Source organism: Juglans microcarpa x Juglans regia, chromosome 3S (assembly GCF_004785595.1).
Source record: "Juglans microcarpa x Juglans regia isolate MS1-56 chromosome 3S, Jm3101_v1.0, whole genome shotgun sequence".
NCBI classification, from domain to species: Eukaryota; Viridiplantae; Streptophyta; class Magnoliopsida; order Fagales; family Juglandaceae; genus Juglans; species Juglans microcarpa x Juglans regia.
In genome coordinates this window covers 21518092-21544437 of record NC_054599.1, presented here as the reverse complement: position 1 = coordinate 21544437, position 26346 = coordinate 21518092, and the positions used below count along the sequence as shown (strand labels likewise).

The window sequence follows — 26346 nt, the reverse complement described above, 5'->3', positions numbered from 1 at the left end:
AATATCCGATGTAATCCATTATCTTGAAATTAATAACAAGACAGGGAAGTCCATTGACCCTCACTCCTAACAAACACGTTATTGGAAGGACTAATAATATACATTAAAGCAGGAGTAGATATTGTTGAACCAATGTTTTGAATACTGTACTGAATATCGTACCGGTCAAATCACTAGAACAAAATATTTCGATATTAATATAATTTCATGTACCGTTTCGGAATAGTTGATATATGAATAAATTATATATATAAATATATGTATATAAATTATATTTCAAAATAATAGTTTATATATGAATAAATTATATATAAATACATATATATATAAATTATAAATAGCCTAGTCTAAATTGGAGGTTAAAAAATGAGCTTGTAATGTGAAAAAATAAAAAATAAATAAAAGTTAAGACCGAAATATCGACTGGTACACAGGCCGGTATTTGGGCCGGTACGAAATATATATAGTATCGGTACCGGCCCAGTAGCCAGTACGACAAATACCGGCCGTACCGACCGGTACAGTACGGTATTAATAACAGTGGTTCAAACCACACATTTTTCGAGTTTTGACTGACGTCCTGTTAAAAATAGTAATGTTAGACACAACGTGTCAACTTTTTTTAAAATAAAATTAGAATCCATCATATAATAAAACAAATGGATCTTATTTTTTCAAAAATAATTATAGAGCAGTAGAGTTGTACCGCTCGGTGTTATCGTTAATTATAAAAGTAACTTTTTGTTTTTATTTTTCTATTCATATATTTTTAATATTTTTAAATATTTTTAAAAAATAAAAAAATATATATATATCAATATATTAAAAATCACTCTCTTCATCATTTGGTAAAAAAAAAAATTACCCAACAATCAAACCAAACAATATGTTTTGACGGCATAATAGACTTTCTCCTAGTTGTATACTCAAACCGGATCTGCACAAATTATTTTTTTTATTCGACAAATAACAAATGATTGGTAGAAGTGAGAGGCATGTCTCAATCAGATAAGAAAGCACTCCAATTTTCAGTCCACCACGTTACCTAGCCTTCTTTAGTTCTTTTTTAGAGACCGATTCCTTTACGGGGCAGTACTTTTTTATTTTGAAGAAATCTATTCATCTTTTATCATTTTATGATAAAATATTATATCATAAATTTATAAATAAAATATAATAAATAATTTTTAATTATCTAATATCACATTATAAAATAATAAAAAAAAAATTTTAGATGACGAATAATTACTCATATCCATTAAAAAAAAAAAAAAGGAAAAAAAGGGACAAAACAAAAGTACCCATCGATCTTCTTCTGCGCGCCTAAGTGATGTCATGACATTATCTTCTTATAAAGAAGCTCGGACCAGGGCACGAAAACTCAATGCCCCACATGATGTCCACACGAAGCTTCCTTTGTTCCTTGATATGTGCCGCAAGCGGCGATCACTTACGAAACTCGTTGTCGTAAACTGGTAGAGATGCAATTTCCTTCACTTTTTCATCTGTGTTCATTGTATAAACACAAATACTACTACTGCACATGCAGCAATTTTTTATGATATGAAATTACAAGATTGTCCTCTCATTTCTTACCATATATATTTCTTTTATTTATGGAGAGCAACTAAATAATTATTTTATATTCTTAATTTAACATATCTCGTATTTTTAGTTTTGTTATTCCCCCCCCCCCTTTTTTTTTGTTAAACTAATAAAACAAATCATTAAGAGAAATGATATTTATAATCATAGAATGCACAAGCGCTATGCACTTATTTTGAAAAAAATTAAGTAAATATGAGATACATGTGAAAAATTAATTTTTTAATAGTGGATCTTACTATTTTTCAAAATGAGTGCTCGACATTTGTATAACCCATAACTGTATGTAATATTATTTATCGAGTAATCACTACATTGTGATTTTTGTTTTTTTTTCTTTAACTTGGGACGAAGCAAATTATATTTTTTATGATTTTTTTAGCACATTAAAAAATATTATTATTATTCCATTATATAGTTACTTAATAATCTTAATTCTAATTATGGAAGATGATCGATTGGTCTTATTAATCCCAAATGATTATGACCATGTTGCTTTTATAGAGCATACATAGACTATAGTTCTTAAAATATGACGTGTAGAAAAAATAATGAGCATTTTGAAAATGTGACCTTTTTTAGAGCATACATAACCTATAGTTTTTAAAATATGACGGTTAGGAAAATTTAACTTTTAAAACTATTATTACTGGTGTTAAAAAAAACAAATATTATTACTGGGACCAAACAATTATTTTAAAACTGGTCATTGTCTGAGTGCTTTTGCAACTAAAATGAATGGGACTAAGCAATCTACCGAAGTTGTCTGGTAATGGATAACTTTTTTTTTTTTTTTTAAGAATAATGTTAGTATGTTTTTTCATTTTATCTCATAATTTTGATAGCTTATATATTTATTTTTTTAATTTTTTTTCTTAATGTTTAAAAAAGTGACTGTATTGATATTTTTTATTTTTAAAAAATATTTGAAATAAAAAATTAAAAAAAAAGTACGAATTGTATTAAGCGGCATACAAAGTGGATATGTGCAGATGGTATAGTACTCTTTTGTTTTTTAAAGTACGAGGTTAATAAAATAAGGTCATTTGATACGGTTGTTAAATGAACGAATATTTAATAAAAATATAAACAATAGAGAATAAGATGTATGAAATTTTGAAATGATGGATAGCTAAATTAGAAAATAGTATTTTTATTTTAAAAACTCTAAGCTAAACTTTTAAGAAGGGAAGTGATTGCTCAAGCGATCATTAAAAATGTCACAGCATTTTTTAATATTTAATTGAGAAAAAAAAAATTTTAAGTCTGTATAAAGGACACACATTTCCCACGGTTAATACAACATGACTTAATTTACAAAAGAATTTAAAAGTCTGAAACTTGCAAATCAAAATGTGCTACGTTAATGGTGTGAATATCTGGACGGTAGGTTATCCTCACTGACTTGTATCTAAAATGACTCGACTTTAATTAAATCATTAAATGTGAGGATTAGGATCTCTATATTCATTTGTTATTTATTTATAGAGAATCAACAATGTAGTATTATATATACGAGTAATGCTAGATATAATTATGAGTTCTACAAATATCAAATAATCATTTTAAAAGAGTGTGATCTACTATTAAAAAATAAATTTTTATTCATATAAGTATCATATTTACTCTTTTTTGTTTTTAAAAAAGAGTGCGACGCTCGCATATATTATGATTTTAAATATCATTTCTCTTATGCATCATGTAAACTCTGCAAATCAAGCTCTTTATTTTTGTTATTGTTTAAATTTTTTATCTAACTTTAAGGCTTGAAATAAATACAAGAATTGTATGACATTTTATTATAAATTTATATACAAGAGTTTTTCTGATAAAACTAAATACTCAATAAATATTATAAATTTCAAATAAACATCTTAAATTTTAAAGTTTTATAGAATTAAAAAAAAAACTCTAAATCCTGATTTTACAGTATATAAGGTTGAAGTTATTTAATATTTTTGTTGAAGAAACGACAAAGCTTAATGCCCCAGATTGCGAAATAAAAGATTATCTTGGAGCTATACCTCTGTATTGAGTATCGACGATGATTCTCAAATATCGCAGAACAGAGTATAATAGGATAAAGATAGAATGCAATAAAAATAAAGACAGATGGAACAAGTTAGCTACACTTATCTGTCAAAGCGCCAACCCTTTCAATCTGAATTAATCAAATCTCTCAACGTAGGATTTTTATTTTTGAAAAGTCGTCAAGGATTTGAACTTACGACCAGCCCAAAAGGTAATGTACCTAACACATTACGTATATATAATATACGGTGCACCTGTTTCTCATGCCGAGGCACCGTAAATATATATATATATATATATATAATAATATTATATATAGTTATAGAATACGTAAATATTATGTAATCGTTTTGAAAAAGAATGAGATTTATTATTAAAAAATTAATTTTTTTATATGAGTCTTATATTTATTTATTTTTTTAAATAATTATATAATATTTACACATTTTTCATTTTTCTATATACTCGTATCTAAATGTGTTTTCGTTTTCTATGCATTGAAGCTTGAAATAAATATTCAGCACCCACTTGCCCCAATCCAACGGTGCAGACCTCAGGTTGGAGTCAGCCTGAAGGTCAACATTCAGTAGCACACCTGATGAGGTCACTCCTGTAATTTGGTAGACATCTTTTAAGATTTTTTTATTAAAGTTTATCTAAGATATTCATATTCTTGATTAGTCTACGTCTGGGAAGATAATTATTTTCAAATATTTTTAGATTATTTTTACTATTATTTATAAAATATTTATAATTATTCAAAATTTATTTTATTATTATTTATAAATTATCTAAAATTTTCTTGATATTCAAAAGGAGCTTAAAAAATAAAAAATATATATAAAGTAGATTACCAAATATTTATTATTTAATATTATTGGAACAATTCAAGCATTTTTCCTTTATATATATATATTTTGTTAATTTCAGATCCTAAAATCCGATAAAAAAAAAATTAAGAATTATCCCAATTTCCCGATTTTTTTTTTCGAGAAAATTCTTCAATAAGTGAGTAATGTTATACACTTTATTTTTATCTTATTTTGATTATATTAGGTGATATGTGATATAATTATCACTATTAGATGATAAAGAAATATATAATAAATAATTATTTAAATTTGTCACATCATATTTAATGAGATGAAAGTGAGATGATAATATAATGTATAGAATTTTTTATATATATATATTCACATTTTATTGGAGTGATAATCAGCTGCGCTCCAAACTATTTGAGCTTTTTCCAATAATTTGTGCCCACGTCATAGAAAAGCAAGCCTTAGCTATACCCGATGTAGCGGATGCTGCCTTGCTTGTTCGTACAAACCTCTCCCGGCTCTCCTCGCTGTACATTTTCCAAGTTCACCTGAAGCGACCGTACAGTGTAACAGTAGCGTCGGCATGCGAAGTAACAAATCCAAAATCGCTCTCGAGTTCACTTTGTTTTGCTGTCTCTGGGAGTTTCGGGGTTAAACCGGGCCTGGACTTTCTGTGTTCGTGGAGTACGGGTCAAAAATAGTATCTCCTATTGAAATCAGCAATGGTTGTAAATGTGCAGACGTTTGCTTCAGATGATCACTATTGAACCGCTCTCTCTGCAACTCGTCCAGCTTTGATTGTTTGCGAATTTCAGTATGACGCAATCAGGTAAGCCTTATGAGCTTCTTCTCCTTCTTCTTTTCATTCTATATTACTTTCCGATTTATCACTCCGGCTTTCTGCTATTCCACATTTTTGGTGAAATTGCTTTTCTTTGATTGATCACCAAATTTCTTTGTCTTCGTAAAAAACATTTATTTGGTGAAGAATTTGATTCTCGGGGGTAAAGAACGAGACAAAAATACAGGAAAAAATGGTATCAAATCTGTTACCTGGTAATGATTGATTGGCTCGCTTGGATCTCAAAATAGTTAAAATTGACTAGATAATCAAGTCGCTAATCTTTATACAGATGAGTATTTCTCTCTTTGTGTCTGTGTTAGTGTTACAAAATCTCAAATTGCATTAGCCAAAATTTTTGCCTTCCCGCTGTCATTTTATTAACATTGTGTGGGTGCTTTTCCTCGAGTAAACTCAGGATATGATATTAAAGATCTTTTTCGAGATGCTCAAACCCGGTGGCTAAAGCCAGCAGAAGTGCTTTTTATTTTACAGAATCATGAGAAGTACCAGCTAACCGAGGAGTCCCCTCAACAGCCAACTAGTAAGCCTCGTATACTTGTTCAGACGATTTATCAACACCTATCTATTTTTTTAAGCCTTGCTTCATATTCTTGGCCGTCAATATTACTGATCGGTGATTCGTGGACAGGTGGATCATTATTTCTATTTAACAAGCGGGTCCTTAGGTTCTTCCGTAAAGATGGTCATAATTGGCGGAAAAAGAGAGATGGAAAAACTGTTGGGGAAGCACATGAACGACTTAAGGTCTGTTAAATATGAGGGCGCATTTGGTACATGGATGTGTTATATCTTTGATCTAGCTAATTTTCGCGAGGAGAGATTAATGCCTTTTTTCTTAGATTTAGTTTTTTTAATTTAAAATATCATTTGTTTATATAACCTGGTATGCATTTAGTTGTCTCATGGCTTGTCTTCAATTTTGGTTATGTGGATATGAGGGGTTGTACAGATTATAGTGACTCTTTTTAATTATAGTGTATTGCCAAATTTCTTGTTATTTGTTCATTTTGGAGATCGGTAATATCTAACTTCTTAATTTGGCTGCTATATTATAGTTATCATAATTTCATTTTCATTCAATGATATTCCTAATGGCTTTTTTTCGTTCTTCCTTTTTTTTTTCAAAAAAAAAAAAAAAAAATTCAGAAGGTTGCAGATGGTTGAATAGTCTTTATTGACGGAAGTCTTATTTTTTAGTTTAATACATAACTTATGCAGTTACAATAGGCTCTTAGGTTAGTGGAGTTCTTGTGGTTGATTCTTTGGTTTGAGGTTGACGTTTACCTTAATGGCTAGGTTGGAAATGTTGAAGCATTAAATTGCTATTATGCGCATGGAGAGCAGAACCCGGATTTTCAGAGGCGTAGCTATTGGATGCTGGATCCGTGAGTAGAGTTTATTTATTAGGACTGTCTGTATATATCTTCTACCTCTGCATTTCATTGAGTTCTGGTTTTTACTTTGAAAAATTATTTATACTGACATGAGTTAGGGAAATCTTAAACAGGTCTCAAAACTCCAACGTGTGTGTTCTTGTGTGTATTATGTGTAATGTGTCAATTGAATGTATTGGACTGTCATATTTCCTTGCCTGTTATTTTCCTTGGCAGGGCATTCGAGCACATTGTTCTGGTGCATTACAGACAATTAACTGAGGTGAGTTCCTAAATCCTGATTTTAGCCTTCTCACTATAGCTATACTTGAACATTTGGTATTACCTTGTGTCGGCCTTTGCCGAGCTGATTATAATGGCTTTGACCAATGAATTGCATTTCCCAGTTAAGTTGTGTTATACCCACCGAGGGAGTAGCCCGATAAATTCTTCCGAGAAGGCTAAATGCCTTTTTTTTTTCATACTCTTTTTTTTTTTTTTTTATATATATATCCTTAAACATTTAAAAAAAAATCACATCATCATTTAAAAACACTTCCTTAATCACTAAGTAAAAAAAAAAAATTGTATCGGGACCCATTGTTAGTAGGGATCCTCGGGATACAAAGCATTTCCCTTCCCAATTTATATTCTTCATTTCGTCTGCCTAGTTTTCAATGCTTCTCAGCTGTTGGTTCTTTTATCCCGTTTTAAAGGACCTGTTTTGCATGTCCATGCATGATTTTAAGCCCAACTGGGCAGAACCGTTCTTTCATGCCCATCATCACCTAAGAAGAGCGTCACTTGTTTGATATCATAGAACCAGGATGTGTTGATGATGCTTTAAACTTCTCAATGGGTAGGCAGTACTTTACCTGGTGTCGACCCTGTCATTATCTCTTGTGACCTAAGTGTGTCCCAAGTATGTACAAGTTGTCTGATCTTTCCACAAAGCCATAAACTTTATTTTAATCGCATATATTTTATATAGTCCATTTTAAACTGAAACCAATTAGCATCCTGACTCCTCCACTCCCTGGGGTGGCCATTGGGCCCCAATAAAGAAGCGTAGATGTAGGTAATTCTTCTTGCAAAATATTGATTGCTACTTCTCTGCTTGACTGGTTTTTAATACTTTCATTGTTTGAAATAGAGAGAGATTAAGTTCAAACTGACATAACGGGTTGCATTATGGGTTGTAGGGAAGGCATCCTTCTGGATCTGCTGTACTGTTATCTCCAGGATCCTCTTCTACCTACAGTCAGAGTCCTACATCTTATACCACTCAAAATCCAGGCTCTAACTCCATGCTGAGTGACTTCTTTGAACCTTACCAGAGTTCATCTAGTCCAGGCTCAGAAGTTACTTCTGAGATAGCCATAAAGAATAATGGCATGAATGACCTGGACAGGATGAGTAGAACGGGACAGAGAGAGAGTTCTTCTGAGCTTGAGGTTACTCATGCTTTGCGAAAGCTTGAGGAGCAGTTAAGTTTGGATGAAGAGAGCTTTAAAGATATTAACCTGTTTGGTAATCGAGATGAAAGTTCGAATGATTCATATATTCCAGAATATGAAAGGGAGAACTCAATGCAGGATCAATCTGCAGCTTCACTGCATGGACCTGAATATATTGATCAGTGCTATAGGGGAGATGCTCTCTTGCGAAAGCTTGAGAAGCAGTTAAGTTTGGATGAAGAGAGCTTCAAAGAAGTTGGTCCATTTAGCAATCGAGAGGAAAGTCCAAATGATTCAGATATTCCAGAATATGAAAGGGAGAACTCCAAGCAGGATCAATATTATAGGGGACATGATGGAGTTCAGGATAACTCAAACAACCTTGAGATTCTTCATGATGCAGGTTCCTTTTTTGTGTCTTACATGTGGTGCTTAGAATTGTTTATGATGAATTTGTGTGCGCCTTATCAGATCTGCTAGATTCTTAATACTACATTCTGCTTGGCTGTGTTTGGTTCTAGTTATATATGTGGATGTTCTTTCTGCCTTTCTGGCATCTTGCTCAACGTTGGTGATATTTTTATTGAATCTAATGCGATCTTCTATCTTCTTATGTGTTATCTGATAGAATCATCAGCATGTGCAAGTTCTTGGTCAAGATTGAGCTGCAGTGTTGTTTTTTCATATGTTAGTTAGCATAACTTCTCTGTGCTCCTTTTTTATTTTTTTTATAAGTAATAAAAGATTTTATTCCCAAGAAATAGGCATAAGCCCAAGTACACAAGAAGAATACAAAGGAAATACCTACTACTTTCCAAAAACAAAAGGAAAACTAAAACAGATTCTGGAAATTATCTTCCATTACAAAAGTTTTAGCCCACAAACTCAAGTACTAAAAAAAAATCCATAGTTCTCCCAATGAATGTTCTTTGTCTTCGAAGCACCACATGAGATAAGAAGGAATCATCTTCCAAACATGAACAGCATTCTGTGCTCTTTTTTTTTATAGCTCTCACAACTCTACTCATATCAAGTACCACTAGATCTGGTGTAACACATTGTAGACAGATTACCAAGCACAAAAACAAGAGGATGTAAAAAGGTGGTGTGCTATATATAGCCCCATGTGCGTGCTCAAACGCAATAAAAGGGGTGTTGTTGGTTTTTATATAAATCTTGACAATAGTTGACATGTGTACTGTGAGTGAAGTTACAAAAGAAAAAGGAATGTTAGAAGTCAACAAACTACGGTGCAAGTGTTTTCAGCCTGGGGAAAATAACTTTGCATGAGAGCACAAGCTTTAAAAGCATGCCACTATGCCAGTACTGCTGGTAGAATTAAACAAAAGCAGCATATAATTGTGATTCCCTGTCAAAGAGTATGCTGATGGCCCTAATTTTGTCCATTTTAATATGCTGTAACATAAAAATTGTTTGGTTATATGGAAACTTTTGAATAGGAAATCAGCATCTATCCTTTTGTGACGAAGCTGTTTATTTTCTTTAAATAACTATAGGCACATGAAGAAAAAGAATTTGAAATCTCATGCCTGTCTTGTTTAAGAAAAAACGTTATACTTGTGAGCTTATTAAATCAACTTTCTAGAGTTGCCAGGGCAGATTCTTCAGTTTATCTTCATGATTTGGTCAACTCAAATATTGAATTGTGTTCCTTATTTCTTTCTCCTTCTCCCAAAGGTTTGTGCGCTTGCAGTAGTTTCCAGCTTGAAAAATGTCATAATGCTCTCTAGTTTGCACTTTTAAAGTTTCACACCAATTTTGTCTCAAAGCTTTTGCTTACTTTGCTTTCCCTGTTTCCCCTTTTATTTACTATTGTAAAAAAAACTATAGGGGAAAGAAACCAAGAAAGTGCTGATGATAGTCATTTTCTGTAGGTTACAACGGTAAACATCACAAGCAATCATTTGGGCAAGATTTTGCGGATGGAAGTAAAGGATCTTTATCTTGGGAAGAGGTGTTTGAGTCATTTGACACTTCATCATGTGTTGAGTCCCAGAGAAAACATCTGTTTACGCTGGATGGAAACGTGAGTATCATGAAGAATCTCTCAATGTCTCCTTGTTCACATCTAAGGAATATGCAGTACCTCGGATTTAGTATGAGAGTGCAGTGAATGTGATCCCATATTATCTAGAGAAGGATAAGTTCTTGTTGTTTAAGCCTAAGCTACATTTGGGCTTACATTCCAAAAGTACTAGTCAATATCATAATTGGAACCCCTTGAAATCGTTTTTTTTTTTTTATAAGTAAAGTTCTTACACGAGCAATGTGAGATTCCATTTACCACCTTCTCATAATAAATCTGGAGTATTACAATCCCCCCTTAAATCAATGACTTCCTCATACAGACTTCTATCATTGACTAACTCTAATATCATTTGCATCCATACAAGAAAAGTCCAAGCCAAATTTGTGCTCATACTCCAAAAATATTAGTTAATGTTATACAAATAAAGCCCCTTGGAATCATCATAAATGGCAAGAACTTTTCTCTCCTAGGCAATGTGGGATCTCATTCACGAATCACCACCCTCTATATACTAAATTTGGGGTGTTACAAAATCTCTCATGTTAAATCTATGCTACGATTCAAGTTTTATTTTTTAGTACTCTTTTTCATCTAGGCAGCCTCTATGGACTTTAATGGGCTAACTTTTCATGATTTTTTTCTATCTTTTTTCTACTTCTATATAGGCGTCTCTCTTGTATACACCCCGTGTACTTAGATGCGCCTTTTGCTTCTATTGTAACCTCTAGTTAGGTGTTTCTCATGTATATATATACTACCTGTGTACCTGGGTTTTGCCTATTTCTATGAATATAACTTCTTGATTACCTATAAAAAAAAAAAAAACCATCTATGCTCCAATTCATTCCTGGTAGTAGTAGTTGTTTTTGGGACTCTAAAGTATTTATGCTTACCAAAACACATACCATTTACAATAGGCCTTAATGCTCTCTCTCCACCTCTATATAGCATTTGTTAAATGATCCTTTGATTATTACAAATTGTTTCATTTTTACATGTTTTTCATCATTACAACAGGAAAAACCTCTTTCCCTTTCAATGAAGGGACCAAAAGAAGAGGAGCATAGTCATTGGATACATTCCAATGCAGATAATATTGAAAACAGTATGATTTCCTCTATTTTGGATTTTAATTTTTGACCCTTACTTAGCATCTAGCGAGTTTTATAAAGCTTTGACAACGATCATGTTTTACCAGCTTCTCTGTTGCTGCTTAAAGAAGCTGACAACTTCAGATTTCCCACATATCATTCACTCAGAGAAACTCATGAAACTAATTCTGACTACTACACGACATTGTTTGACCAAGGCCAAATAGGAATGCCTCTTGAAGCAGATTCAAGTTTGACTGTCGCTGAAAAACAAAAATTCACCATTCGGGAAATATCCCCAGAATGGGGTTATGAGAATGTGGCCACAAAGGTATGTATCATGTCATTTGATGTCTTTTGTGCTTAGATTTATTATGCTTCTTTTAGTCCAGTGGTGTTGTTTTCAGGGCTGAATATCTGGTTTGTATAAGGGGTCTACAATTGGTCTAGAACATAAAAAACCAGGCTGCATCTATTGAGTGGTTAATGGAATCCATATCTAACAATGGTATATTCCTATTTTTTAAAACTAGGTTTTCCAAACTCTACCTGGTTGAATGAAGCATGATCAGTTTGATCCTTTTACTAGACTCAGTTTTATGTGGAAACAAAACCTAGGAATCGTTACAGGTCATCATTGCTAATCATCTTGGCTTTGAATGATGGTCCACACATTGGTATGTATATATGTGTGTGTGTGTATATATATATATATATAAAGTATAAACACAAACACGCATATATTGATAATGAACTTTATTAAAAGTGCAAAGGGCACAACCTAGGTACACGATATATATAAGAAAATAACCCGAGTAGGGAGAATAAGGAAAATGAAAAGATAACATCTAAAACATTGGAAAAGCCAAGACTACTTTGTGCTAACATCCAGACACGAGTTTTTAGCATTATGGTGCTTAGCTACCATTGTGTTCTCTCAACATTCAATGGTCCAAGCATTGTGTTCTATACCACATTAAACATAGAGGAACCACGGACCAAACTTCCCTGCAGCAATGACCTACATTCTGATTTCTCTAGCAAGCCAACAATTCTACTGCCCCTTGGGGAATCACCTATTCTGGTTGGAAGTCCAAGGCTCACTGTGCTTTAGCCACTTCGCAGTGCAACAAAAGATAGCGAATGGTCCCACTATCTTCTTATACATGCAACACCAATCCATCACTATGGTTCTCTCTCTTTTATTTTTCGTTTCTTTTTTCAGATTATCCGTGGTTAAAATCTTCCCTAATGCAGCTGTCCACACAAAGAAAGCCACCCTCAATAGAGTCTTTTTCCGCCAAATGTCTTTTTAAGGAAAATGAGGATGTATTTTACACAATGTATAGTAGAAGTTCTGACCTCAAACTCCTTTTTTGGAGGGGACCCACCGGATCTTATCCTCACAACCACCTCCCAACCTAAGGGAGTACAAAAAGGTTAAAGAATGAAACATAACTCCACTTCCCAATTCTGCGCTAGTCTTATAAAAGTGATATTCCGTTGTCTCGTATCATTGGAGAGCTTTAATAACCTTGCACTGAGGCCTCCTGATTGAGACAAATCCTTAACAATTCCGAAAAGGCTACCTTCAGTACTGATAAACGCACCAAAACTCTTGCCAAAATATGATCTTAGACCCATCTCCCACATCTCAATTCCATTTCCCAATTCTGCGCATCTGATAAAAGTGATTCCACTGTCTCGTATCATTGGAGAGCTTCCAGTAATCGTGCACTGAGGCCTCCTGATTGAGGAAATCCTGAACAATTCCTAAAAGGCTACCTTCCAGAGTTGATCATCACACCACAACTCATGCCAAAATATGATCTTATACCCATCGCCCACATCAAATCTGATAAAACTTGAGAAAATCCCTCACCCTTGTGTTTTTCCGCATGCCTACCCTATAAGACCCGCTAATATCATAGAGCACCACCCTCCCTGCATACTATCGTACTTCCACCACCTATCGCCACAAAACCACCATTTGTTTGGAAGCAGCACTAGAGCCATTTCTCATTAGAGCTCTATTGAACACCATCAGATTTCTAACTCTCAACCCACATGAGGAAAACAGAGTGCAAATCTTAGGCCAGCTAAATAGATGGAACTTGAACTCATCACCAACTCCCCCCTGCAAGAAATCCTTTTGAAGCTTCTCAATGGAGTTTATGGTGCCAACTGGTATGGGGAATAGTGACAAATTTTTCAATATTAATTGCTATTGGTGGTGTTGAATAAAAACTTGGTTTTACTGAGGTTAAGCATTTTTAATTTCATCCAATCCAAATGGATGGTTTCTCTTGAGATAGATAGCTTAAGGCCCATGGACTTAACCTCCACCTCAGAAATTCCTGAATGACCTCCTCACTTCTTCAACAGGGTAGAACATCTCTTTTAAAGTGGGCATCCAATTGCAAATGCTTTGTTAAATGCATATTGATCTAGCCATGTCACATTTGGTTAAGATCCAATGTCTGACATGCACTTCTAATGCAGATTCCATATCATATGATATATTCTGGCATAAATTGAATTTGTTGTTGCAGGGTCTTTATTTTGTAGAGTTTAAGCCTAAATTCTAAAATCCAAGATTCTCAATGCAGGTTGTCATTATTGGATCTTTCCTGTGTGACCCATCAGAATCTGCCTGGGCTTGCATGTTTGGTGACATTGAAGTTCCTGTTCAGATCATTCAGGAAGGTGTAATCCGTTGTGAAGCTCCTTCTCGCCTTCCTGGAAAGGTGACACTCTGTCTTACTTCTGGTAATCGGGAATCCTGCAGTGAGGTCAGAGAATTTGAGTATCGGATGAATACTAGAACTTGTACTCACTGTCATTCACAGAACTCAGAAGCCACCAAGAGTCCAGAAGAGTTGTTGCTACTTGTTAGATTTGTGCAGATGCTTCTGTCTGAGTTATCAATGGAAAAAGGAGACAGCTTAGAATCTGATATTGATTTATTGAGAAGGTTCAAAGCTGATGATGATTCATGGAGCCGTATCATAGAGGCTCTATTAGATGGCAGTGGAACTTCATCCGGCATCATTGATTGGGTTTTTCAAGAGCTTCTTAAAGACAAGTTGCAACATTGGCTTTCGTCCAGATCCCAGGAGAGATCTGACCAGACAGGCTGTTCCTTGTCCAAGAAAGAGCAAGGGATAATACACATGATTGCTGGGTTGGGCTTTGAGTGGGCCATGAGCCCTATTCTCAACAGTGGAGTCAATATAAATTTCCGTGACATTAGAGGGTGGACTGCTCTTCATTGGGCTGCGCAATTTGGAAGGTAAGTGAGAAACATGGTATATTTGCTGAACATATCTCCTGATTCTTGCAAAGCACTAATACTGCAACAGAAAAGGAGAGAGAAAAACATTCCAAAGTATAGAAAGCTATATTGATGTCGTAGCTGGTTTTTATGCTGGAGTCTTTTTGGATCACTTATCAAGTCTCATAAGCATAGAATTATACACTGCTGAATTTCATATTCTAGTTCTCTCACTTTGAATATGTGGTCCTAAATAAGAGCTTCTCTCCCATTTGGGTGGCTGTCCCTGAAATGCCGGACATAATTTTATGGACGTTGAACTTGTGAACTTGTTCATTAGAAATCTAGGAACTTCTTTGAGATTTCGCATACCTAGTCAAATGTATTTTCATGTAGCTAAGAACAGGGATTCTGTGGAACCATTGAGAAAAGTATCTCAATGCTTCATGATGTGGAACTAGTGAGAAAGGGATTGCCGCTGCGTACAACTTTTCTATTTTTTTTTTTGATAAGTAAAACAAGTATTTATTAATTCACCAAGTGTCAAATTACAAAGTAAAATGCCCTAATTATGTAGGAGCATTAGAAACTAAGAAGTCATGAAGGTCCATGCCATTAAAGTCTACAGCAATGGCCCAAGTACAAAGAGTCCTAAAAAATAACAGTTTTAGCTCCTCCAAAGATCTCTCTGTCTTCGAAAATCCTCTCATTGCGCTCCTGCCACAAGCACCACATAATACGGATAGGGATTATCTTCTAAACTGCTTTGATCTGTCTCACTCCTCGAATTGAGGTCCAGCAAGCCAATACATCCAAAACGGTTTCCGGCATAACCCACGCTAAATCCATTCTTTTAAATACCTCGTCCCAAAGAGTTCTGGCTACCTCGTAGTGTAAAAGTAAATGACACACCGACTCACCCCCGCTTTGACACATGCAACACCAATCTGCAATGATTATCCTCCTCTTTCTCAGATTATCCGTGGTGAGAATCTTGCCCAAAGACGCTGTCCATACAAAGAATGAGGCTTGGGGAGGAGCCTTATGACGCCAAAGCCTTTTCTAGGGAAACTGTATCTCTGGAACTTGTGTGAGGACCTTATAGAAGGAGCGAACAGAGAACACCCCTTTCCCCACAGGACTACCGCAAATCATCTGGATATTTGGACGAACAGAAGACAAGAGACTATAAAAATCTACAAAACTCTTCATCTCCCAATCCTGTGCCGCTCAGTTGAAATTGATGTTCCAGTGAATGTTCCTACCTGAGACTTCCATAACCTCCGCCACTGTGGCATCTTTGGCACTTGCAATCAAGAAAAGAGAAGGAAATAGATCTTGTAGAACACTATTACTACACCAAGCATCCTTCCAAAATCTGATCTTGGAACTTGTCCCCAATTGCAGTCTAGTGTAACGATGGAAGACCTCCCATCCTCTTCTAATATGTTTCCATAGCACCATTCCAGATGCTCCTCTAACTTCTCTAGTACACCATCCCTCCCCTAAATCACCATATTTGTTCTCGATCACAGTCTTCCATAAAGCCTCTGGTTCCTTGGTTTATCGCCACAACCATTTGCCAAGTAATGCCTGGTTAAACAACCTCAAATTTCTAGTACCCAAACCACCATTGGAGATAGGATGGCATACCATCCCCCACTTGACTAAGTGGAATTTAAACTCATCTCTTAAGCCCCCCCACAGAAAATCTCTTTGTAGCTTCTCAAGTCGACCCGCCACACTTGCCGGTAAAGGGAATAATGATAGAAAGTAGGTGGGTAGGTTAGAAAGTGTACTTTTGATTAACGTAATTCGGCCCCTTTTCGACAAATACATTCTCTTCCACCCTGCCAGTCTCCTCTCTACTTTTTCAATCACTGTATCCCAAACCGAGCGTGCCCTCGGTGCTATATCCAGCGGCAATCCCAGATATGTCATAGGAAGAGACGCTATCTTACAACCCAGTGTGCCAGCCAACTCCCTAATATCTTGAACTTCTCCAATCGGCACCAACTCGGATTTATCATAATTCACTTTTAAACCAGACACTGCTTCAAAACACAACAGCAACGCCTTCACAGCCCTCAACTAGGCTTGATCAGCCTCACACATAATAAGCGTGTCGTTTGCAAACAACAAATGAGAAATAGTAGTAATACCCCTACTCGGCGATCCAATCTGGAAACCACTGACAAACCCATTAGTCACTAAAGCCGAGATCATCCTGCTTAGTGCCTCCATAACGATAACAAAAAGTAAAGAAGATAATGGATCCCCTTGTCTCAAACCACGAGAGCTCGGGAAGAAACCCTCTGGACTGCCATTGATCAACGCCGAGAACCGTACCGTGGATATACACCATCTAATCCAAGACCTCCACCTCTCTCCAAACCCACACCTACCCAGTAAATAAAGAAGGAAATCCCAATTAACATGATCATATGTTTTTTCCATATCTAGCTTACACATAATCCCTGAGTTGCCAGCCTTCAATCTATTGTCGAAGCATTCATTGGCAATTAGAGCCGCATCAAGGATCTGTCTACCCTTAACAAAAGCATTCTGCGGTTTAGTAACAATCTTCCCCAAGACCCCACTTAATCGATTGACAAGCACTTTTGCAATAATCTTATACGCACCATTCACTAAACTAATGGGCCGAAAATCTGTTATCTCAATGGCCCTACCTTTTTAGGGATTAATGCAAGAAAAGTAGTGTTGAGACTTTTCTCAAATTTTCCTACCGAGAATAACTCTTGAAACACCTTCAAAAGATCCTCTTTAATCAACTCCCAGCATTCTTGAAAAAAACCTATAGAAAAACCATCAGGTCTGGGAGCCTTATCTTTTGCCATCTTCCTTACTACATCAAAAACCTCTTCCTCTTCAAAAGCCCTCTCCATCCTGATAACATCCCCTAGTTCAATAGTGTCAAAAGCCAATCCATCCAAAGTAGGCATCTAACCCACCTACTCAATGAGAAGCTTTTCAAAGAAACCGACCATGTGGTCTTGAATAACCTCTTCTTCTCTACTCTCGGCCCCCTTAATTCTCAGCACTTCAATGTTATTTCTTCTATGAGAGTTTGCAATTCTATGGAAGAACTTCGTACTCTGATCCCCTTCCTTCAACCAAAGAGCTCTTGATTTTTGGAGCCATGACATTTCTTCCTGTAGGATTATCCTCTCAAGATCTGCAACCAACAAAGTTTTATGTGGTTGCTCCTCATTAAGTGGCCTCCCTCTTGCAGTCTTTCTAAATCCTAAATTTCCATCCACTTGGTATTTTTGTTCTCCTCCACATTACGGAAAGACTTTATTCCACTCCTTTAAGTCTCTTTTAAGGCTTTCAGTCTATTTGCAAAAATGAAACTGGGTCTACCTTCAAAATGATACGAAATCCACCATTGTTTAACCCTTTCCACAAAACCTTCTGACTTCAACCACATGTTTTCAAACTTAAAATATCTTCTACCGCTACGAATACCTCCACAATCCAGCAAAATAGGCCAATGATTCGAGGCTTGACGTACCAAACGCTTTTGCCATACATCCGGAAAATGGCTTTCAAACTCAGGTGAAATTAAAAAACGATCCAATCGGGACCAAGTCTGATTATTTGACCATGTGGCTGAACTCCCCACTAGTGGAAGGTCTATCAAGTTCAAGTCAAAGATACACTCTAAGAACTCCAGACTTGCTGGCCTCAATCTTCTGCTTCCAAAACTTTCACTATGGAAACAAACCACATTGAAGTCCCCCCCAATACACCAAGGGAGCTCCCACCAACTATGTACCCTTGCAAGCTCATCCCACAATAATCTTCTATCAACGTCTAGGTTAGGCCCATACACACCTGCAAATGCCTACAAGAAATCATCTGACACACATTTAAAAGAACATGCTACCATATATCTCCCTATATACTCCTCCACTTTCACTACCACCCGCCTATCCCACATCACCACAACTCCTCCCGATGCCCTTGAAGAGGCCAAATATACCCAGTCTACATAAATATTGCTCCATAAACTCCGAACAGTCCTCCTACTGATCATCTTCAGCTTCTTCTCCTGTAAACATACAATGTCCGCTTTCCACTCACGGAGTAGACGTCGAATCCGAAGACCCTTCTCTACCTTGTTTAGACCCCGGACATTCCAAGATACAATCTTGAGCTCATTGGGAAACATTCAGCCCCTTCCCTTTTGCCTTATTCCTGCTGGAGCTACCCTCCGAGTTCATCGACCACATCAATATTTTTAATTCCCGACTTTTATGAGTCCCCCTTCTTTTTTTGGTGGTGTCCAGCTTCCATAGCAGTTAACAAGGCTATGAACTGCTCCTCATACCCATCACGTGCAATTCCCACAACATGTTGAATTTCTTTTTCTTTATGTATTAGCCAATCTGAGGCTTGATCTGGGAAATAGTAGTTTAATGGGATAGGATTCCCTATCTTCTTGTTCTGGAATTTCTGAAACTCACTCCCCGCCGAAAACTCCTCCAACCCGCAAGCCTCAAGGATGAAAATTTCTTCTTCCACGGAATGCATAAAATCATCCGAGTCATCCTCAATCTCAGCCAACTCAAACTCCTCAGCTGGTTTCGCAGACACTGTCGCCGGAGCCAAAAACACCCCACCACCACTCGTCGGTGAACTATGGATCTCCAATGACGAAGAAAACCGTGATTTGAAGCCTACCAGAGCCTGCTGCGCACAAAGCTCCGGCGAAACCTCATTGGCGGCCTCCACAACCTCTGTCGGCGATGTCTGTCCCCGCTGCCTGACCCATCGCCGTCAGCAAGCTGTCCGGCACGAATCCGAGGCTGTGAAGCTTAGAGGAGTATCGGGCTAGGGCTCGGGTTCTCGACAATCTTGGGCGAAGTGGGTCTAAGGATCTTGGGCTGGGCTTCCCTAGATCCTGGCCCACTGCTTTGGGCCCTGGGTTGAGACAGCCCAGCCCCACCAGACAGGTCCTGCTCATTGGGCCGGGACAGCCCACCCAACCTACGCCAGAAGTTCTAGCCCTTTCCCCTTTTAACTTTCTATTAGGCCCCTTTATGGGCTTTACTTGGCCCACTTCCCATTCCATGCCCTTTTAAATTAAACGCTGCTTCCTTTTCCTTAAATGAACTGACAAAGACTACTATTGCAGCCATATCTCTCTGCAAGGAACACAACTGCCCCTGCATTTCCAGCAACTTCTATTTTTTTTTATCTTGCATGCCTATAGCCGAAGGAAAAAAATTTGCAGTTCTTGGATGTACTGCACATACCTTGAAGAAAACCAATTTAACTAGTCATAGGGAATAATTATATTGCTAGTTTCATGGTCGAAATCAGGTGTGAATGGTTGAGGTTTTATGCTCTTCAAATAAGTTTGCTTTGGCTGGTAGTGGGGATGCAGTGTCATTATGATTAAGGGTGATCAGTACGTCAAGAACTTGTAGGCAATAGATCTTATCTATATGATGGGTAAGGTTGTTGATCTCTATGTCTATTATTTATCCTGTACCTCGTGTATAATATCTAATGCCTATGAGCTTTCTGAGTAGTAGACCATTTAAATATTGTTCTGCTGTAATAGGGAAAAAATGGTTGCTGCACTTATTGCTTCTGGTGCATCAGCTGGGGCAGTGACAGATCCCACTTCACAAGACCCACAAGGTAAAACCCCGGCATCTATCGCAGCTGCCAGTGGGCACAAGGGACTTGCCGGTTATCTTTCAGAGGTGGCACTAACTAGCCATCTGTCATCTCTCACATTGGAAGAAAGTGAGCTTTCTAAAGGCTCTGCAGAGGTTGAAGCAGAAATGACTCTGAATAACATCTCACAGGGGAGTCTCACAGCGGATGGCGATCAGCTTTCCCTTATAGGTACCCTAGCTGCTGTTCGGAATGCAGCTCAGGCTGCTGCACGAATACAATCAGCTTTCCGTGCGCATTCTTTTAGAAAACGGCTACAGAGAGAGGCTGTTGTTAGCATAGATGACTATGGTATCAATTCAGAAGACATGTCAGCTATGTCAAAGCTGGCATTTCGTAACTCGCGCGATTACAACTCAGCTGCATTATCTATTCAGAAGAAGTACCGTGGTTGGAAAGGTCGACAGGATTTTCTAGCATTTCGGCGGAAAGTTGTGAAGATTCAGGTATCACATTTTCTATATAATATAATAAATCTAATATGCAATCGCATGACATGCTGGAAATTTGGAATTTTTCTGTGCTTTAGTAAGATAGATATTATTCCCATACGTTTAACAACTTGCATATTGGATAACTCAAGGGTATATGAAGTATATCTTTGCCCTTTTTCAAGATAACTCTGAACCATTCATATTCCTTTTAAATTATGAAAACCTTTTTAATTAGTGTATAGGTTTAACTTTTATTGTGTTGGCAGGCCCATGTGAGAGGTCATCAGGTACGGAAGAATTACAAGGTGATTTGTTGGGCTGTTGGAATTCTAGACAAGGTTGTCCTACGATGGCGACGTAAAGGAGTTGGTTTGCGAGGTTTCCGGAATGAGACAGAGATTATTGATGAGACTGAAGATGAAGACATTCTCAAGGTGTTTCGCAAACAGAAAGTGGATGTGGCTATTGATGAGGCTGTCTCTCTGGTGATGTCCATGGTTGAGTCCCCAGATGCTCGTCAGCAATATCATCGCGTGCTTGAAGGATACCGGCAAGCTAAGGTAAGTAGGCTATAAGTCTTGAATTGGCATAACTTCAATCCATCTAGTTTTCGTATAATCTGAAATCACTAAATATCAGCCTTGAGTTCAGTGCTAAATATTCATCAATCTAGCAGTTGACAACATTAAGAATAGTGGCAACTATATAGCAAGAAATTAAAAGTTATTATTCATTTGTGCATATAATTAGTTAAGAGTAAAATAGAAGGCACCAGCACCCAATTTTGAGTCTACAATCAGCCCATAGTCGTCTCAAAGGAACTTAAAGTTATGATTCATTATGTGTATAATTAGTGAGAGTAAGATAGAAGGCACGGGTATCTAATTTTGAGTCTATAATCAACCCATAGTCGTCTATCACCAGAACATAGTCCCAACACTTCCCTTCTAGCTCAAATTTGAAGCCCGTCAGGAAGTCTCTACTCCTTAAATGAGCTTTAAGGAGTTGAATCAGTTGCAAGTTGTGATTTCTTTTATTTGGTCCGGATGGGCTGGTTCACTTGTTGTCTTGTTTTGTTTCCAGCTGAGATGCATGCTCTGTAGAGAAGGTTAATTTCTTCTCTCTGTCCAAAGCTCAAAAGGCTGGTTGTATGTTTCATCAAGTTATGATGTATGTTGTATTGGATTTAGATGCAAATCCTATTTTTGGACTTGTACAATTGAAGATGCAAAACGATTTATTAATGATGAGTTGATACTTTAGGAGACTCTCTATTCTATATATTTCAGAAACCTGGTGGATGAATTCTTTTACAAACGTCCTTCAATTGACCTGAGAATTGGATTAAGATGACTACAATTTTTAAAGAAATAGTCATTTTTTAAAGTTTAAACCAACGATTGTAATCTCTTCATGTTGGAATTTGCATTTGCTTGTGTTGCTAAGACATACGGAATTTCTTTAACTATTCATGCAGGCTGAACTTGGTGGCACGGGCAGTGGAGTGGGATCAACTTCTCTAGGTAATATATCCGGAATGGAAGACGACGAAGATATGTATCAGTACCCATAGAAGCATCTGTTATATCATCCTAACTAATATTAGGTTGACCCATTCTTTAGTTTGCTAGATGATTTCCTGATTTAGTTTGTACTTAAATGGTTTGGATTTCACAGTAATTGGAAAGTAACTAAAGAGCTTATGCTGTCTATGTATATGCGTAGTGTAATCTAATATCTGTACATGGCTTGTAAAGGGGGGGTTTGAATGGATCTTAGACTTTAGTTAAGTAAATCTCTCTCTTCTCTCTCTCTCTCTCTCTCTCTCTCTCTCTCTCTATGATTTCAATTCTCTTCTTTGTATGGCTGCTTTCACTGTAAGGTTAAATAAATTGTCTGCGAATTGTGCCTTTTGATATTCTTCTTGTTTACCGTAAGTGATACCATCCCTACCATGTGCCCCTCTCTACTGCCTTTGTTGCATGCACGGTTTGAGACTTCAATCTTTTATCTAAGAGATCTCCCATCTGTTGTGAGGCCGAGCTAATACTGTTTTCCCTTTAAAAAAGTAATTTCTGTTTCTGTTTTTTCTTTTGATCAGTATCCATTACACTCCTATTTTTTTAAAAAAAAAGAAACAACAACGGTTTCATTGTAAGAGCAGAAAACCCCAGCCTCTGAGCATATGATATAGGTTTACTGGCCACGTGTCTTAGGGATGGTTTTCTCCTGCTTTCCTGAATAATAGTACTCCTCATCTCTCTGTCGCTGTCTATTCTATACATGTTAATCCCATTTTTCTACACGTCCGCATCTCTTTATTATTTATTTTTAAATCTCTCTTTTTATGTTATATTTAGCCAAAAAAAAAAAAAACATAATATAAGTAGTACAAATTCTGTTCATAATAGGTTTGTGTCGAAGTAGTGTTTTTTCTTTAATTAGATGATGACGTTCTACTTATTTATATGCCGAGGAACGCAGTAGCTTTCTGGTTCTACTTATTCTTTGGTACTATTCCCAGACCACCAGGTTGGTTGTCCCACGCAGATGTTTGTGTTAGATCTTTTGAACATCATCATCTTACAGAGAGGGTTTCCTCAATTCCCTTGCCAATAAGTGATATGATCTGTGAATAATAATGAATAGTTTGTAAGTAGTAGTGAAGTAATTTTCACTTACCAAACACAGCCTTACATTGACGAGCACACCATACGTATGGAGAGCCCCAAACTAGTGACAAAGATTGATTAGCAAAGTGCCTTCAAACTGACATAACATCTTAGATAACCTCAACATCCAAATGTAACCTAAATGGTGAAAATCAATGAAAGTCTTGTTTGATATGAAGCCAAGAGGGGTAAGGTTTTTAGAACAGTGCTGCAGTTGGATCTATATTGGCTGAACAAAGCATCTAGAGTAAACAATACTTCCTTCAATTTCATCTGTTGATGATATGTTCGGAAGAAAGAATCTTGATTTTGGTATAAATGTTGATATGTTGACTTTAATATCTTGGAATTCAGTTTGCTGTAACTGTTGCGTTCCTTTTTCTGCTAATCAGCGTCATACCACCAATCATTTTAATACAAGTTACTAACAAATAATCTAAACGCAGAAACCCATATTTGCAGCTCATCCAAGAATAACACTACATTTGGTACCAGCCAAAGCTTGGGAGAAGCAGATAAGACGAAGTAGAAAGTGTTCTAAATCTCAAACGCAGAATTCATTCAAACAGTTGTGCAAAAAAAAGTATCTTCCACTTGAACAATCACAACCAAGAATCTCACAATTTGGGACAGAAAAGCTAAATGAAACATAATAACTATCCAAAGAGGATCCACTTTCCATTTGATATGTCTAGAACTGACAAATAAACAAGCTCTAATCCACAGGATGTTCTGGTCACATTTACGCCATTTGTTGAATTTTGGTCAATCATGTCTTCATGCATAGTTCAAACGGAATATGTCATTCAACACATAAAAGCTTCCTTGAGGTGTTGGCATCAAATGGAACATCTGGGTGCAGAAAGCATGACAAGGAATTTAGTTAGATACAATAATAGCAAAGAACGAAGATCAGTGCTTCTCATAACGCACGCATCCACTCAAGGAGAAGGTGCCATTTGAGCTTAGATACTGTTAGCCACGGGAATAAAATAAATCTCTCATCATATTATCAATCTCTCAATGTCATATCCAGGAACAAAACTACATGCAATATAAAGATACAGCACAAGAAATTTGCTTCAAAGAGAAGATAGAAATCATCCCAGGTTTGTATCTTTATTCCAAGCACAAAAAGTACCTCTCATTACTTATCAATAAACAGGACACTCGTTATCATGACATTTATGCCAATACATTCATGTTTCCTGGACAGAATTCTTAGTAAAATACACAACAAGGACAAGAAGTTCATCGAGAGAAATACACTACAACGTGTTTCCTTCACATCTTATGCCAATATCGTTGGCATAAATCATCCGGTTCAGAAAATCACAAAGGCAAAAAATCGTGGGAGACGCTGATAATGATTCACTTGAAGGAGGAGGAATGTACTGCTATTAAGGAAGATCTGCACTACAAATGTAGACTAACATGAAGGCTAAACTAATTATGCTCTTACGCCCCAAACACTGGCACAATCAGAATATGAAATAGTAAGATAAATACCAATAGGATAAAAACAAAGCACGAGATTCACCAAGCAGTGCCACCAAACCCTAGCAAAGCAAGGCAATGAAGAGATCAAAACAGTAAATATTGACTACAAACATCGCAAAGATGCAAAAGGTTCTTTGACAACAAAAACGTAGATCTATCAAGAGCAAAATAAAAATTAAATCCGATTTGGCCGAGAAAAATCCAGTTTTTTAAGTAGACCTGAATCTCAAACCAAAAGCAAATCCTTATTCGTCCCATGTAGATATGCGCAATATATACAAAATGAAAAAATCAACAACAAGAAGAATCAACGATCCTTGGCTGATTAGCATCGGATCGATCGGGACACGCCTCGAAAGTTTAAATATCCTAAGAGGATCACATCCCGCTATTAGGAGGAGATCATGTGTAGAAAAGAGAACCTGGCTGAACTTGAGGGCGTGCTGTTCGCCGGCGAGCTGGAGGTTGCCGCTGACGAAGACGAGCATGCCGCCGGCGGGGCCAGAGGGCTGGCAATCGACAGTAGTGATGCCGTGCTGGCACTGCTGGAAGGGGAGGCTAGTGAGCTTGGCGACGATGTTCTGGGAGCCTTGGGTCTTCTGGCCCTCGAAGGTCAGCATCGACTCGTCCTGGTAGAGGCTCACCAGCCCCGCACGGTTCGCATCGAACGTCGAGTAGTAGTGCTCCACGAATGCTTTGGCTAACTGGTCCGGATCCATCTCCACCGCACCCGAGCAATGCCCCCGCCTCCGACGCGAAAACAAGAGAGCTAAAGAGAGAGAGAGAGAGAAGAAATGTTGTATTGCTGCGTATCGCAGAAGGGAATTTCGAGTGTTTATTGGACGCTTCTATTTTATTGACCCTTCTTTTCACCTATGGGGCTAATAAATAAATAAATAAGAGCATAAAATATAAATATTCAAAGTCTTGTAACCTTGTTATCAAGGACATTCCTTATATTCTTTTGATTTGGATGAAATGAAACGAAGATGTGTTTTGATTTCAAAAAAAAAAAAAAATATATATATATATATATATATATATACTACTCATTTTGACGTGGAACTCTAATTTAAAAATTTAAATAAAATAGTGTCCAAAATATAAAAGAAAAATATTAAAACCTTAAATTCCTTCTAAATAAAAGAAGATTTCTTATTTTTTTAATATATATTTAAACATGTAAAAAACCATGGTATAAATTAAAATATTTTTTAAACATATTGAAACACTTGTTAATATATATATATAAATTTATTAATAGTTACTTTTTTAACCATAAAAAAATGAGCATTTTCTTCGAATATAGTATTTTTTAATAAACAGTATTTGCAACTGTGGTGTTCGCATTTTTGACATAAAACAGTATAAAATGTGTAAAAATATCTTAGGAAAGGTTTGGATCGTAAGTTGAAATAATAGTTAAAAATTTAATAAAATATTATTTTTTAATAATATTAT

At 36.5% G+C, this 26346-nt stretch overlaps 2 protein-coding genes across 11 annotated transcripts; one reads left to right on the top strand and one right to left on the bottom strand.

Annotated features, from left to right (window-relative positions):
• The first annotated feature begins 4995 nt into the window (after positions 1–4995).
• Positions 4996–22633, top strand: LOC121257367 (calmodulin-binding transcription activator 4). The gene is made up of 13 exons (XM_041158355.1): positions 4996–5286; positions 5717–5842; positions 5951–6066; positions 6619–6707; positions 6933–6978; positions 7898–8555; positions 10048–10199; positions 11220–11307; positions 11401–11624; positions 13903–14585; positions 20161–20725; positions 20980–21273; positions 22191–22633. Exons 1-13 carry the CDS (start codon positions 5274–5276, stop codon positions 22284–22286), a joined length of 3150 nt encoding a protein of 1049 aa, XP_041014289.1. The 5' UTR covers positions 4996–5273; the 3' UTR covers positions 22287–22633.
• Positions 22634–23923: 1290 nt separating this feature from the next.
• On the bottom strand, positions 23924–25747 carry LOC121257365 (nuclear transport factor 2B). 10 transcript variants are annotated; one of them, XM_041158348.1, is made up of 4 exons: positions 25308–25744; positions 24895–24944; positions 24756–24801; positions 24478–24582 (listed from the first exon to the last, which is right to left on the bottom strand). In XM_041158348.1, exons 1-3 carry the CDS (start codon positions 25602–25604, stop codon positions 24786–24788), a joined length of 363 nt encoding a protein of 120 aa, XP_041014282.1. In that variant the 5' UTR covers positions 25605–25744; the 3' UTR covers positions 24478–24582; positions 24756–24785. The 10 variants fall into 10 exon arrangements, with proteins under 10 accessions (XP_041014287.1, XP_041014280.1, XP_041014282.1 ...); XM_041158354.1 differs by having other exon boundaries at positions 24756–24796; XM_041158350.1 differs by having other exon boundaries at positions 24756–24775; positions 24907–24944.
• Positions 25748–26346: the final 599 nt, after the last annotated feature.